General features: G+C 43.5%; 1 protein-coding gene across 1 annotated transcript in view; it reads right to left on the reverse strand.

The window, feature by feature from the left end:
• The window catches only part of CACNB2 (calcium voltage-gated channel auxiliary subunit beta 2), a 175289-nt gene that overhangs the window by 8543 nt on the left and 150751 nt on the right, over nucleotides 1-15995 (reverse strand). The window contains exons 11-13 of the mRNA XM_025210095.1: nucleotides 3063-3214; nucleotides 1936-2031; nucleotides 546-731 (exon numbers count right to left, since the gene is read on the reverse strand). Coding sequence (XP_025065880.1) covers nucleotides 546-731; nucleotides 1936-2031; nucleotides 3063-3214 — 434 coding nt within the window. The remainder of the gene's footprint in view (nucleotides 1-545; nucleotides 732-1935; nucleotides 2032-3062; nucleotides 3215-15995) is intronic.

Raw genomic sequence — 15995 nt, forward strand, 5'->3', positions numbered from 1 at the left:
GGAAACAAAGGCATGCTGGGCAGTTCCATCTATCTACTGTGGCAGGGCCAGCTCTGAAGCTCCCTTGAAAAGTTATCAGAGGCTGTTAACCCCATATTATACCTACAGTTGAATCATATATGGGGACTTACAGAAGTGCTAATGGCTGGTAATTGTGTTACTACAGCAGAGGTTGGGTTGTTCTGGGCCCGATGGAATCAGAAGTATTCCATTTCACATCCATTCACAGTACATGATGAAGTCTACAAGATACTACCTGCCTTATCTTCTACAGTACCAGGTGTTTCCAATCAGGCTGTTTCAGCCTTTGCGATCCAAAAAATGTCTTGCTGGTCAGCAAGTAAGTAAAGAAATACTACTGTGAATACCATGGAGATAACAATCATGTGTCCATCTTCACTGGTGAACATTAAGAAGGGCAAATACTTTTCCTAGTTGTGTTTTCAACTAAATGTTTAGCACATTTTTGTTACCCACTCTGTGCCCTGATACCTCTCTCAGTTTCCAGAAACTTAGCAAGGGAGGCAAATAAAAAAAACCTGTACCTGTGAATTAGCATTTGGACCTGGGCTGACAGGAAGGGTGGCTGTTGCAAGCGTGCGAGTGAGGAGCTGGTTGGGAGGACTGCTGCTGGGAGGATGTGTGGCCTTCCAATAGGCTTCCAGATAGTCAGCCAGGTGCTCACAGGCATCTTCAAGTTGGTTCTCATCCAGAATTACATCAAACATTTCCTGTTAAAGGGGACATAATGAGAACAACCACTTTCTCAGCCAAAATAAACTAGAGCAGATATTGATAACAGACACACTTGAAAAAACATTTTCTAACATATCAAGTGAACTATAGTAACATTCTACCACATACTAAGGTCCCATTATTGTAGCAGAACTCCGCCTTCCTCCTCCCCTCTGAAACAGTGGGCTTGAAAAAACCTACCACCAACAGCTATGACCAATATGATACTTCTTAAAGTAATTTCCAATAATCACCACTTGATGAAGTACAAGTAATCAGTGAAAGTAAAATAACATATGGAACATAAGGAAATAGAAGTTAAATTAGTAGCAACATTCTTCTTAAAAATAGAGAAGAAAATGAAAGACTACTAGGGAAAGTTATGGAATTCCCATATCTAAAATCATTTGAGTCAAAACTAACAACAAGAAACAGAAGTAAAACTATGTACCACTTCTAGAATGATTTTTCACTTCAGTGGTGTACAGACATAAACTAGCTAATCTTCTTTATAATTTGAACCCATCTGTGGAAAGAGTTTTACTGGCTTCATCAGGCACTGGACTCGATTCTTAGCTTCTCGGGGTAACGACCTTGTCTTTCTAGGTCTCTGTTCAGCACACTTGTACAGTGGTATACAGGAAATAATTATTATTTTGTGAATAGTTAAGGAATCACCATTTACCCTTTCAAGATGGAGAAATTGAAAGTGTTTGCATAACTCAGGAGAACTTTCATCTCAGTTACATTATACCTTATGCATCCTTGTAGAAATTAAGAAGGATGACAAGAAAAGCCAATTCCAATGATGCATCCCCATTTGTATGGACCACTGACTTGTTTTAGACAGCGCTGACATTTGGTCAGTTCAGTTTAGATGAATTAGCTAGAAAAAAATATACAAATAATTTCATTTCTCAGCCATCAGTCATATAAAAATGTTGGTGGTTCAATACTTTCATATCTCAGAGCCAATTGTATTGATGGAAGAGATATATGTTACCTTTATGCCACGCACAATCCACAGATCTCAGGAGGGCTTTGTGCAAAATTACAAGTGAAATGTGCCCAGAAGGTGACAAATACTAATAAATGCTACAAAATTAACACCTTGCTTCAAAACAAAGTATAGAACAGTCCCTTTAAACAGGATTCTTCTGCCTTTCCACATGAGTGAATTATAAATCAACAGTAACTCACTGGAGGACATTGAGCGAGTTTGTCAGCTGCCACCATTTGAACATTAAGGTGTTTAGCCTGAGATTTCCCTCGAGATTTTATTAGCCTCTGTAAAACCTGTGGAAAATAAGAGACTTGTGAAAATAGGAGGTGAAAAAGAAAGAATTCAGAGGTAAAAAGTTAGATAATGGGTTTGATCCTGCTCCCATTCATTCAACGGGAGATTCATCAGTGGCAGGAATGTGACTAGGATCAGGTCCAATGTGTTCGAACGATTTTCAGATAGAACACTTGAAAACCTCAAATTGTACAATTTTGAATGTTAACACACCTAATGCTATTTCAGGAGCTTCAAAAGCCTTTTCCTTGCTTTCTCTCCCCCAAAACAACCTTGATCCTGTCTCCCTTTCTGCTCTCATTCCTTTGCTGGAAAAATGGAGTTAAGAAGACCTCCCTTCTTAACTCCATTTTTCCAGCACATCCTATCCTTTCATGTCTTCCTCCTTTGATAATTATATTTGAGCTATTTTCCCCACAATCCCCTAAATTGAGACAATCTATGCCGAGAATGCCCCCACAGACCCAATTTACTGTGCTTCCACCATCTCCTTCTCCTTCACAAGTCTTCTAAGAATGCATTTTCCTGGAGAAGCCCATCTATGTTAGCAGCCTTAGACAGTGAAAAGGCAAATTAAATGACCCCAAATTAAAAAAAAAAAAAAAAAAAAAAAAAATTACAGAACAGAACACAGGGACCACTAAACTTCACCACTTATTCTGCTGTTCTTTGTGCTGATACCCTTCATTTTTATACCGTCTCCTTGGTTTTGGGGTAAGGATCTCATCTTCATAGTTAAGGAACTTTAGGGACTCTGTAAAATAATATTATATATGTAGTAATAAACAATCAAGAGGGCTTCAGTTTGCCCTTCAACATTGGAACTACAGCTATCCTTAATTTGCAAAAGTGCTTTTGTAACTCTTAATATCCTTTCAATAATGTTATTTCTGCACCCAGAGTCTTGTCCTTCAAAATTTCAAGGAACCAACCTTTTTGGGTTCTAACGAGAACATGTGCTCTTTGTACCCATGGCTAATTTCAAAGAATGGATGGACCACAACAGAACTAACATCAGTAAAATATTTACCTTGGGAGATGAAATCTTTACATAGACTATAATGGGAGCCAGAGAGGTTTTACTAAGTTGAGCTGGGTGATTAATGGTATCGGCATCAAGTACTACCAGCTGCAACGTCCTTGCTAATTCAAATATCCGTTCAATTTCACTCTGAACTTCAGCTGTAGATAAGTAGAAAATTAGAGTTATACAAATACTAGCTAGCAATTAATTCTAACAAATGTAAAAAATGTGGTAGATCAGCATGGGGCTCCCACCAGAGATGAGAAGATTGGCAGCAGCTGTTAATTGCTACTGTCAGTGGCAATCTAGTGAAACAAACACATCTTCAGCAAGAACATTCCGCCCACAATTGTGTTCTCTGAAGGTGGTACTCACCACTTTTGCACCTTGATGGCTTTGTGAACTGTTAACATGCAGATACATTCCTAATACCTTCCTATACAACCCAAGCCCTATGTGTATAAGCAAAACAATGTTTGCAGAATTATGGTCTCCTGGTTAACATGCCAATCTCCCAGTGTTTCTACACAATCTCCATTGATTCCCTACTGGCAAATTATTGCAATGCTGACTATTATTATACTTAATAACCACATTTTTTCACACTGAAGTGCCTGAAGTTAGGCATTAAAACTATACTAAATCATCTGTGTAAAAGAGGCTAGTTTTTCAGAAACACACTCACCACCCAAAAACTTCCATTTGTTTCAATGTGAATTTTTGATGCTTAGGACTTCTGAAAATCAGGCTGTTGTTTATAGATGTAACCCACTAGGGCACCAAACCTGAAAATGTTGGTCAATGTTTGTAAAATGCATTGACAACAAAACCTTCTAAGTAGTGCTAATACTTCTTCCAATTGGAGCGGGAGGCATGTAAGGTTTACTGTTGGAGATTTAATCTAATATGTTCTGATAAGGAATTGTCTGTCAAAATTTATCAGTTTTTCAATAGTGAAAAAATCCATGGAGGCTGTCCAAATACAGTGATGTTTGCTTGGAAACCAAGTGAGTTATCAACAGAAACCTACCTTGTTCCCTGTCAATAAATCTACCTGGCTCTTCTAACAACCTGCCTGGCACTGCCTAATTGACTCTGGGCTTCCAGAATCAATACTTCCACAAGAACTCACTTCATGATTTACCCTGAAGCTGGGACTTCATCCCTTTTTGCAAAGGATTTTAAAAAAATGTTTGCCTCCCTGAAATGGAATTGCCTTTGTTTGCTCAGCTCTTAATTTTACCCCCATTTCATGGACAGTGAAACTGAGGAAGACAGCAGATTTCAAAGATGGAAAGCCTCAAACATCTTGTCCCCATTCTGGGGTGATCAGCTCTCAGAACTGAACAGCACAAAGTCTCATAGTCAATTTTAACCACTCTGACAGAATATTCAGTTAGACTTACTCCTAGATATGCATTCACATTAAGCACCAGAAATGAATAAAAATCCAGTGCATAAACCTGAACACATATCAAATGGCTTGTCTAATTCCGGAGGCAGGCATCTGTTTTTCTACCAAGGGGACCTTCCAAGTCTTCTTCTTCGGCAATCTTTTGCAGTTAAAGATGACTGTCTTTCATGATCGTCTTATCTGTGTGTCCAAAGATGGCTGATGAGGTCTATCTGGGATTGACAGACTGTACCGCAGCTCAGATGTGTTTTTGTGTGGAGTGGGTGCCACTGGATTCTTGATTTGGTCCATGACATGCTGTTTCTGCTGCTCCTGCTTTTCTATCTCCTGTTGTTGTTGAGGGGTTTCAAAGTACCAAAATCCCTGCAGCATACTCTTCCTCCATTTGGGGTGGTCCTGGGCAATAGTCTCCCAAGAGCTGATATTGATGTTGTATTTTTTTTTTTTAAGTTGACCTTAAGGACATCCCTGAAGTGCTTTCTCAGCGCTTCTCTTGAGAGTATATCTTGGCTGAGCTGGGAGAATACAACTTGCTTCAGGAGTCTGGAGTCTGCTATCAAGATGACATGGTTGGCCCAATGAAATTAATGTCAAATGATCATCACCTCAATACTCATGGAGTTTGCTGGCAGGAGGAAGCTAATGTTGGTGCATCTGTCTTCCCACTGGATTTGGAAGATCTTCTGCAGGCAACATTGATGGTACTTCTCCAACAACTTCAAATTTCTCCTGTACATTGTCCATGAACATCATGGGTGATTAGAGCATGAGTATTGCCATGATGTCTTGTGCCTGTCTTTCTGGCAGAACAGAGTATTAGTGATGGTAAGTCCATGTTCTGTGCATTCAGTCAAGGGAAGGACGCCACTGGAGTTGACCTTTTCTACTTCCTCCTTGCTGATGATTGTATTCCAGAGGTTAGAGTCCCTTCCAACTCTGGCATTGAAATCACCAAGAAGAATAAGTCTGTCTTCCACTGTAATGTCAGAAAGGACTTGGTCAAGCTGGTGTAGAATTCCTTCTCGATTTCCATCGGCAGCATCAAGAGTCGGGGCATATGCACTGATGACATGGTTCATATGGTTAAGGGCCTGCAGATCGTATGGTTAAGGGCCTGCAGACCAAGCCCTATGAGGAGAGACTAGAGAACCTGGACCTTTTCAGCCTCTGCAAGAGAAGGTTGAGAGGCGACCTTGTGGCTGCCTATAAGTTCATCACGGGGGCACAGAAGGGAATTGTTGAGTTTTTATTCACCAAGGCGCCCCCGGGGGTTACAAGAAATAATGGCCACAAGCTAGCAGAGAGCAGATTTAGATTGGACATTAGGAAGAACTTCTTCACAGTTCGAGTGGCCAAGGTCTGGAACGGGCTCCCAAGGGAGGTGGTGCTCTCCCCTACCCTGGGGGTCTTCAAGAGGAGGTTAGATAAGCATCTAGCTGGGGTCATCTAGACCCGGCCCTCTTTCCTGCCTATGCAGGGGGTTGGACTCGATGATCTATTGAGGTCCCTTCCGACCCTAACATCTATGAATCTATGACATAGCATATTGGCTCCCCGCCAGTTTCCAATATGGAACTCATTGAGCTAGCTTATGAGTTCATCCTTAATGGCAAAACCAACTCTGTGAAGTCAGCATTCTCCTTCCTCTTTACCCTTCTAAAAGATGGTATAGCTGCCTGCATGTTCTTTGAGCTGCCCCATCTGCTGCTTGCCGGGTCTTGCTCAGTGCAGCTACATTGATGTTGCGTTGCCTGAGTTTTCAGGTCACAATTGCAGTGTGGTGCTCTGGGCATTCAATATTAGCATTGCACATGAAGGTCCTGATGTTCCAGATCCTGAAAATGATGGCGTGTCTTTGTTGGTATTTTTGACCACAGTAAAGGTGATCCCACTGGATGCAATTATCCAGTCAGAAAGAAATACAGAATACTGTATTTGACAGGTTTTGTTTAAAGCACCTTTTCTAGCCCCCTTCCCATGTGGGGTGAGCAGAGCAGATCCTGAAGAGGGATGCTCAGTCACAGATACAGCTGCTGAATAGCACTCCTGTCTCATCCAAGTGCTAGATGACCTTCTTGTAACTGCTGCCTTCATGCCAGTTCATGACCAGGAGCTTCCAGACTTCACAATCCTGCTCCTGTCACCATTAGCTAGTAGCCAAAGGGCTTGAGGAATGGCCTAGAAAAGCTGTTGTCATGGAAGACACCTGTGTGTGACTTCTTCTAGCGTGGAGAAATTACTGCACATCAGCTTTCACACAGCTCTTGACAAAACAGGACCTTGATCCAATGGCAAGGAAACAAAGACAACTGGAGATCTCGTTCTACTGCAGCCTTCATCCACCTTCACAGTCACTGAGATTCTAACAATTTCTCCCTTCTGTTCTGCCGTTGAGGACTTGTAGTCCCATGGCTGGGGGCAGGTTTATAATAGTGGTGACCTGTACTCACCATGTCACAGCATCATCAAAGGATATATGGGGCTTTTCAGGATGGAAATCATTGCCATCTGCTGTTCTCACCACATCCTGGTGATGCTGCCACTGTTTGGCCCGTGACTGCTTATATCAGAGTTAACCCTGCTCATTTCAAAGCTAACTTTCCCTGAAGGTCATTCCACTATCCATCACCTGTAGATGCACTAGGTAGTAGTACAACTCTGCCCCACAGACCTTCTAAGTAGACTTCAAGCAGCATTAAAAGTTAGAGCTGTATAATCTAGCCTGGAGTGGGCAAGGATAGGGCAGCCACTGCTGTATGGGCTAAGCCAGGGGTGGGCAATTATTTCAGGCGTAGGGTCGCTTACTGAGTTTTGGGAAGCCATCAAGGGCTGCATGACGGGCAGCCAAGGGCAGATGGATATTAATTTTCTAAAATTTTTAGGGGCCCTGTGGGCTGGATAGAATGGCCTGGTGGGCCACATCTGGCCTGCGGGCTGCATTTTGCCCACCCCTGGGCTAAGCTTTTCCTTCCTTGCATCAGGAAGTCAATCAAATGAATCATGACAGAATCGGTGGTCTTTGGTGCTAAATCATATGGTTTGGTTTGGAATAGCAATATAGGTGTTGATGTGGAGGATTCATCTTCATGCATAGTATGGTAAATATTAATTTCCACAGTAACAGTACAAGCCATGATCTAAAATAAAATGTGGGACCTGTTGCATCCAATCTACATGGAGGTAAATTTCAGTGATTCATACTTCATTTCTGCTCCTTAGAGTTAGAGGCAGGGGAGTGGAAAGGGATGTGGATTGCTTTTGAAATTTAGGTGTTGCGGGGGGGTTGTTTATACCTTATTGTAATATCTTATTTTGTTTCTATGATTTTTTGTTATCTTTTATTGTAAACTACCTGGAATATACATCTAACAAATAAATACCACTTTTCCACATCCATCTATGACACCATCCTCCTCCACATGCCATAGTGAAACCCACTTATCCTACAGGATGTTACAAAGATTCCTGCACAGTCTCTTTGTTTCTCTTAGACAGTGGAAATGCTTTTTGTGCGTGTGTGTGTGGCTGTTTGGAGCTGCCTGGCCATAAAAAGATGCAGGGTTTGGATCAAGGAACAAACTGATTGTAGTTCTCCAACTGAGCCTTCCTTTGATTACTGAAAGAAAATACTCATTTCTTTAATGTTGAAGGCAGCAGGAAATCTTTATATCTCACTGCTCATTTAAGCACATAATGTGCTTGTACATTTCTCCTGGTGTTATGCAAAATATGCACCAATAACACCAGGAAAATGACTAAACAACAAAACTATGGAAGACACATTGAAAATATGTTCAACAACCCATAAAGTGCACCCAAGATGGACATATTATGTAAAAGGTATTAACATTCAGTCTCACCACACACACTTAGGTTAGCTCAAGTGTCACATACCAGTTCCAGAGCAAAGAAAGTAATTTGTAGTGTTAGCTGGCACATTTAAAGTGAATTATACCATAAGAAAGTAATTTATTACTATGTGCACCTGACAAGGAATTAGACCCTTTTATATACTATGTAGTCAGGATACTTTTCAGGATTTCTTTGATAAATCTCAAATTATAAGCAGTAATTTATAAAAGAGTAACAGATTAAAAAAAACAAAACCCAAAAAGACCACTAGATAATTTCCGAGCCCAGAGAGCAGCAGTGGAGGCAGCTGGGCAGGTAGGTTAACCCTTCCCTGCATGCTCCCCTGGAATAAATGCTGCAGGCAGTCACAAGTAAGTGGTGTTTGGGCAGGGGTGGAAGTGGGGGACAACAGGGAATTCCAAGGGGCACTAGGCGGAAGTCCAGGGGACAGGGCTCCAGGCTTCTGCTGGTTTGAAATGTGCTAGCACTAACACCAGTCAACTTTTGTGTGGCTCACAGTGGAAGGTGCAACAAGGTCCCTAGTTTATTAAATTGAATTTCAATGAATTAAGACACAAAACATATTTTGACATCTACTTCAATTCCTAACTTAAGTTGCTTCAAAAAAAAAAAAAAAAAAAAGACCTCAAGGGAAGGAAAACAGCTACTGTATAGTGGAATGAATTCAAGGCTTCCCAAGCCAGCAAACTATTTAAGAAATAGTGGGAACATCTACATGAGATGCTAGAAGTGCAGTAGATTAATTCTACTGTGCATTAGCACATCAAGGCAAAAGCTGTGCTAATAAGCAGTAGAATTAGCCTACTGCACATTAGCAAAAAAATGTCCACCTGTGCTAATGCACAGTAGCTCCAATTATGGGGCATTAAGTTTAGTATCTGTTATTATAGCGGAATTATGGCACATTAATGCACATGTAGGCATGCCCACTGATAATTAAATGAAAATACTTTAACATCCAAACAGCTCAACAAGCAGCTCAAAAAAATCCAACAACAACAAACCAAACTAAACCTTGAGGATGTCAATGGCTACAGATTTACATGAGCCGAAGCGCTGCAATTATTTGTGTGTCTAAGGCCCCCTTTAATGTTATAGGTATTCTGCAATTAACTAGTTAATTGTGTAATTATCTTGTGACCAGCTGCACATGCAAAGTAGTGATCACACAATAAAAAGTTCAAACAAGCTGTAAAGTTAGACTTTGAAAATGTGTACTACCTTTATAGCTGGTGGCTACTGCACCAGCTATAAAGGTAGTAATTTGCAAGAGTAACAGGGTCTCCCCTGCAACCTGGTCTCCCCTGCAACCACAGGGGTTCACCTTTCCTAGCTGGGGCTGGGAGTTCAATAACTGCTGGGGACTTTCAGCCACAGCAGCTGCAGATTCTGTGCCCTGGTAGCATCCTGCAGTTTCTGGGACCCAGTGTCTCTCAGCTGTGGATGCTGGCTCCCTGCAGCATGCCTCCTGACAAACTCCCAGAATGGAAGGATTGCCACTGCCATTCCCTCACCCTGGGAGTGTGCGAAACCCCTGGGGCTGGAGGATCAGTGCAGGGCAATCCCCCTTGCCCAGGGGTGTGGGGTCTCCTGGAGCCGAAAGATCACCACTGTGACCATGAATGACTGGTGTCTCCCAAGCTTGGGGGGTGCACCACTTGCAGGCGACAGCATTGGTGGCAAGCAGGGACCGCCTGCAGACACCAGTGGTGGTGTCAGGGGGGGTGGAAAGCAGCAGCTGCTAGCAGAACCCAGTGGTGGCTTCGGCAGCAGCCAATCTCAGTATGGGCATGCACCCCCACCACCCCGCCCATCTCCCCTAAGCATCGCCTATGACTGTGACGATCCTCCCACCCTGGGGATTTCCTGCACTCCCAGTGATGTAGTCTTTTTTATGGTATATCTAGCTTTTGCAAATTATATCTAATTGAATACTTAAGGCAGCTTGCTGGTGCTGGGAGGGGTGTGGTATATGTATGTTAAGGAATGCTTGCCCGCTGGGAAAGAAATGCCATGTAGGCAAGCCCAGACAAGTACGGACATGTTCTGTGGCTAAGGTAATATGAGCATGGGCTAAGAGAAGGCAGCCAATAGTAACGGTACAGCGTGTTAAGTGGGAGAAAGCTATATAAGGCTGAAGCAAGCCAAAGGGGGTGGTGCTTGCTTTGCGAACGATTGCCAAGCACCCCTCTCTGAGCAGACTTGAAACAATAAAGATTAAGTTGGATCCTCCACCCCTGTGTGTTTATTGGCAAAAGCGCACCAGGCACGAACTCACACTGTCCTTTGGGGACAACACCAGGGCGAGGAAGATTGCCCCTGTGGCAATCCTCCAGCCCCAAGCTATCCTTCAGCCCACATCCCTAGGGCAGGGAGACCGCTTCAGCAGTGATCCTCCTACCCTGGGTGTTTCACATACTCCTGGGGTAGGGGGATTGCCATTCCCCTGCCCCAGGAGTACATGGGGTACCCCCAAAGCTGGGAACCCCTCAACTGGGGTGCATGGGGCTCCCAGCTGCGGAAGCTTGCTTCTTGTCAGTGCAAGGGGAGCCTGGGATTAGGCTTGCCCCCACTGGCAATAAGATGCACTAGGATCTAATGCATGATTCCATAATCACACCTCTTGCCATGCACATGTGGCATGGCAGGAAGTGTGATTGTGTGAATCATATCCCATCACACCTTTTCCTGCATGTGTAGAGGGGGGCCCAAAAAAGGGATAAATCCCTCCATTTAAAAATCCACATTTGAATATGGCCTTAAATTTTAAATGGGGGATTTCACAATAGGCTTAATTATGCAAGGTTACACATTTATGCACAAGTCTAAATTTCCGCAGAATATAAACTCTTTGTCTTTCCATTGTAATTCAATGAGTTTTGCATGTTAATATGAAAATGGTAGAAAAGCCCTTAAATTTCATAAAATATAAATTTGTTTTAAGTCAGAAGTAACAAAAAAGCAATGGAGCCATTTTTATTAACATACTGAAATAAAGTTGAAAACATGGTAAAAAAAAAAATAAAAAAAAAAAAATCGGGGGGGGGCGGGGAGGGGAGTAATTAAAGGCAAAAGTAAGGCCGCCATGAATATTTGTGGACATCGGGTACCAAGAACTGCTTTACATCTCCTGGCAATTTCCCCTTCCCCTGCCTACCCTGCACTAGCCAGAGGGGGAATTGCCATAGAAGTGGCTACATTGGTAGTAAGCTTCATGAAGAGCCTCCTCGAGTTGTGCGCCCCTGCTAGACATGACACAAACAGCTTTAAAGTTCCTTCATGCAGGGAAGTCAGCACAAAGTGGCCTTACTTCTGTGGAGATTCAGGGAATACATTCTGTATCACAAAACCCAAAATGCCATTCAGATGAAACAAAAATATTTTGATTTTCAGAGGCAACTGTTAAGGAGCATGTGTTATCAAGAGTTAACTGATGACTAAAGGTATAAGTCCAGTTTGATCTTTCTATAGAGAGGAAGGGAGTGTTTAAATGCCAGCCTACTTTAACCAACCATAAATTATCCATCATCTCAACACATTACTGAATGTGATCTTTATCTTACAAACCTACTATTTATAGTTTCTGATTTGCTATGTGTCAATGAATATTATTTTTTCACCCTTTTTGTCTTCTACTGGCAACAAATGTACTCTTTCAGAAGCATTAGACCTCAAACTTACTACTATTTGCATTAGGTCTGTATTACATCAGCTACACAAACAAACAAACCTCATTTTTCCTGAAAACCAACAGACACTACTTTTCAAGATAAACTGTATGAACACATGCATACCTCTCCCCACACATTTGTCATGCTAAAATGATCAGCAACACTTTGCACAAGTAACTGTCAGAAATAATATTTTACAAATTGACTCACGGAGTGGATACACTGGCAGTTCTGTTCTTTTCTCACTCTGGTTTTGCACTGACTTAAAAAAGGACACACCAGTATGGCAGGGATGAGACTCGAGGCTACAGATGCTATGGAAGGGTCAAAACGTTTAGGCAAAAGAAACACTCATGCTAGGTCTAACCAGCATTTGTTATTAAAGAGCTATTGCATCAAAAAGGCAGAACCTATTGAGAAGTGTAAAGAGCTATATGGTAGGGGTCAGCTGCCTTCTGCCAGTGAGGACTGGCGCTTCTGACCTGACTGTTGTTACAGTCCAGAAGTCTGTACCTTCTACCCCCACCCCCCTCGCTACCCCTTCAACCCTGAGTAGTAGGCTTCTATATTCCCAGATTTTCTGCAGCAAGGATAAGCTCAGACACTGAGGAGCAGTGGGCCCTGCCACAGTGGGGGTGCTGCAGAGTGCAGGGATGTCGTAGCTCAGTTCTGTGAGACTGATCCCTCCTGATGGATCAGACCTCCATGAGCTGGTTGGTAACCCATAGCCAGATCCAGCCCATGGGCCATAAGTTACCAACCACTGCTATACAAGGAAAGCAGAGAAAAGGAAAACTATTTGACTTTTGTTCAAAATATTTGCTGACTAAAGAAAAATCTGTAATCTTGACAAATTGTAATTTCAACCAACCATCACCCCTAAATATGTTTTATCAAATGTAAAGTAATATCCAAGTGTTGCTGGGTATAATCCATTAATATCTAGAAGCACATTTTGGGTGTTTGAAATTGAAAAAACACAATGAAAGACCTGATTATAACAGAATAACTTCTATAGCTGGAATGCAGGCAGGAATGTAGACAACGGGAAGCATTTAGCATACTATAATTAATAAACATCTAACATTCAGTTAAAATTTTTAAATACTACATAAAAATATCCTTTTTTAAAATATCAAAAAACCTCACTCTTTTAGTGAGACTTACCTTTCTATGTCACATTTTAATCCTAAATGAATGTGCATAGTTTGATAAATGCAAATCTTGGAAACAGTGGAGTGAAATGCAAAAATAGACACCTATAATTAATCTCATAAAACCATAATTAGGCACTAAGTGACCAGTAGGTCTATGAAAATATATATTTTTTTCCTTTGGAGGGGCTGGGAGGTGTGAGAAAAGGAAATGCATTTTTTCACAAAACAATTTCAGAGGCAGCATTTGAACCTGGAGTTCCTCACCACCCAGAAATGCCCACCTTGCCACTGGGTATCCCATCTACCTTGTTTGAATTTGTTCCACTTCTTATAAAAAACAAAAATACTAATTTAAATATGTAAAGGAAGACTCTACATCCTGGTACTTAGAGCAACTCAGGGGGTAGGATATCTGAATTCCTGCCCCTGCTTCAGGGAATGCTTAGGTGTTTATGCAAAATAGATCATCAAGAGCGATTGAAAACACCCCACCATAACATACCTTTTACAATGGTGATTCCACCTCTCAGGCACTTTCTGCCTGAGAGGATCTGAACCTTCATTTTCCACATCTCAGGAAATAAAAACTTGGGTTTCCCACATCTTGTGCAAACCCATGTGTGGCAGAAGGCCACTTTTGTTTCTTCCCAAAAACTCTGCTCTGTGACAATTCGATTAGGATGGGCCCAGCAGAGGAGACACACCTTTCCCCTATCCCTTTGTGTAACCTGAGCTGGATATATTCCTGAGGGAGGGGGGAAACCTGCTCCCTCTGCCTATGTGACTAGTATCACATACCTGGGTTAGGGGCTTCCTCCCTGGTGGGCTAGAGACTGCCAGCCTGCCCGGCAACTAATGATGTATTTCAAATCAGTTGGCTGGCAGCCAACAGGTGCTGGCCTCCGTTGGACCAGGTAAATGAGGTCACAAGGGCTATATAAGTTAAGGACTGCCCAGGAGGAGGGAGCAGCAGCCATGAGGGATACTCAGGAACAAAGAAGAGCTGTACCATCTGAAACTTACTCTCTCTCTCAAGACTCATGATCAAGGAACTGCCTGTCTCCAGAGGGGATCTACAACTGCCTCTGATTGATACTTGTGAGTAAGCTACCTGAGCTCTAACTAGATATTTAGCTTGCAGTAACTCAGATGTGTGATCAAAGGCTACCCAGCCAGGGGAGTTTGCTCTATGGGTTTTCTGTGATATTGCTCTACCCTGTACCCTATTCTAACCCTACCCCTTGTAACCAATAAAGTTCTCCTTTGTACCTAGCATGGGAGACTTATTGGGAGTGGGTCTAGATTATGCCTTGGGGTTCCCTTGGTTCGGCTGACTAAGGGAGGCCACTACTTGTGCTTCTGACTGAGGGAAGCATCCCAACTTCTTGAAGTGAATCAAGTACCCTTGAGGGCTACTAGGCCTGTGTTTCCCAGGGTGCGCAGAGCCAGAATTAGTCCAAAGCCCTTGGTGGTGGCAGTGGAACCCCCAGGCTAGCAGGTGTGCTCCAGTAAGGGGGTCGGCCACACGTGAGGTGCCCCCAGGGAGGCACTCGGAGCCTGGAAGGTGGTCGGGCGCAGTGGGGTGGGTGGCTCAATGTAGGAGCACCTCCTACTGGCCCGTCACAACATAAATGCCTGATCCATTGAATAAAGGTACATCCACTGCTCAGCCCCTTATTTACTGTAAGTAACCATAACCTTTAAAATAATTACCGCATCACTACAAATTTCATTTAGGACTCAGAAATACCAACACTGTTTCAACAAAGTGACAAAGCATATTACCTCAAGGTAATAAGGGAAGTGAGAAAGTTTCTATAGATTATTCATTATGTGTCAGAAAAGTTTTCTTATCCACCTTCAGTAACGCCTTAATCCAAAAACACTCTCATTAATTTCATTGGGATTGTTTGCTGATCGAGGTACAAGTCAACATTAATAATGGAATCTCCCCAATACTATTTAAATTGGGACACTAGGAACCACCACATTTCTTTTAGGGATAGATTGCTACATAGATATATACTTAACTAGCCAATTGGCCATCAAGAATGATGGGGGGATTGGCGGGTGAGGACAGAGTGCTGCCACCCACCACCCTATGCTACTGTCCCAGTCCATTCCCAGCATTGCCCATCATGACTGATGGGGGGAAGGGGGGGGCATGCAGGGATGGAGCACCACCACCCAGCACCCCGTGGTGGTGTCGTTTTGCCTCTGGCCCCATGCGCCACCCCTTACCCCCCGCGTCCAGCCTCGTGTACCAGAGTTGGGGGGCAAGGCCAGAGCTGTGCTGCTAGCACCCAGTGTCACTGCTGCTTCCTTGGAGGTTGCAGCAGCGTGGGGTGCTGTTGTATGCGGTGGCATGGCTAATTCCACCTCTGGGCCTGTGTGCCCTCCCTGACCCCCTGCGTCCAGCCCCATGCACCAGAGCGGGAGCATGAGGCCAGCACCACTGGCCTTGCCCACCCGCTATAGCTCCTCAGTCCCCATCATCATGGGGTTGTGGTGAGGACAGAGCCCCACATCCAGCCCCATTCCCCCCCTGCTGCCCCTCCCCTCAGCCGCTTCGGGGCCAGGCCCGCTTCCCTCCCCTTCAGGTCTGGCACCATTCTCCCCTCACACACTCCAGTTTCACCCGGGCTGCTTGCCTCCCCTCCCCATGAATGAAGGGGGGCGGTGGCAAGGGGGATGGAGCACAGCCATTTACCACCCTGCACCACCACCAAGCTCCCAGGAGTGGGGAGAAGCTTGCCCTGATGTCCTCTCCGCCCCCCTTGGCCAGCACCCCAAGCTGCTGCTACATTCAAGGAGCAAGGCCGGG

Source organism: Alligator sinensis, unplaced genomic scaffold, assembly GCF_000455745.1.
Source record: "Alligator sinensis unplaced genomic scaffold, ASM45574v1 scaffold234_1, whole genome shotgun sequence".
NCBI lineage: Eukaryota > Metazoa > Chordata > Crocodylia > Alligatoridae > Alligator > Alligator sinensis.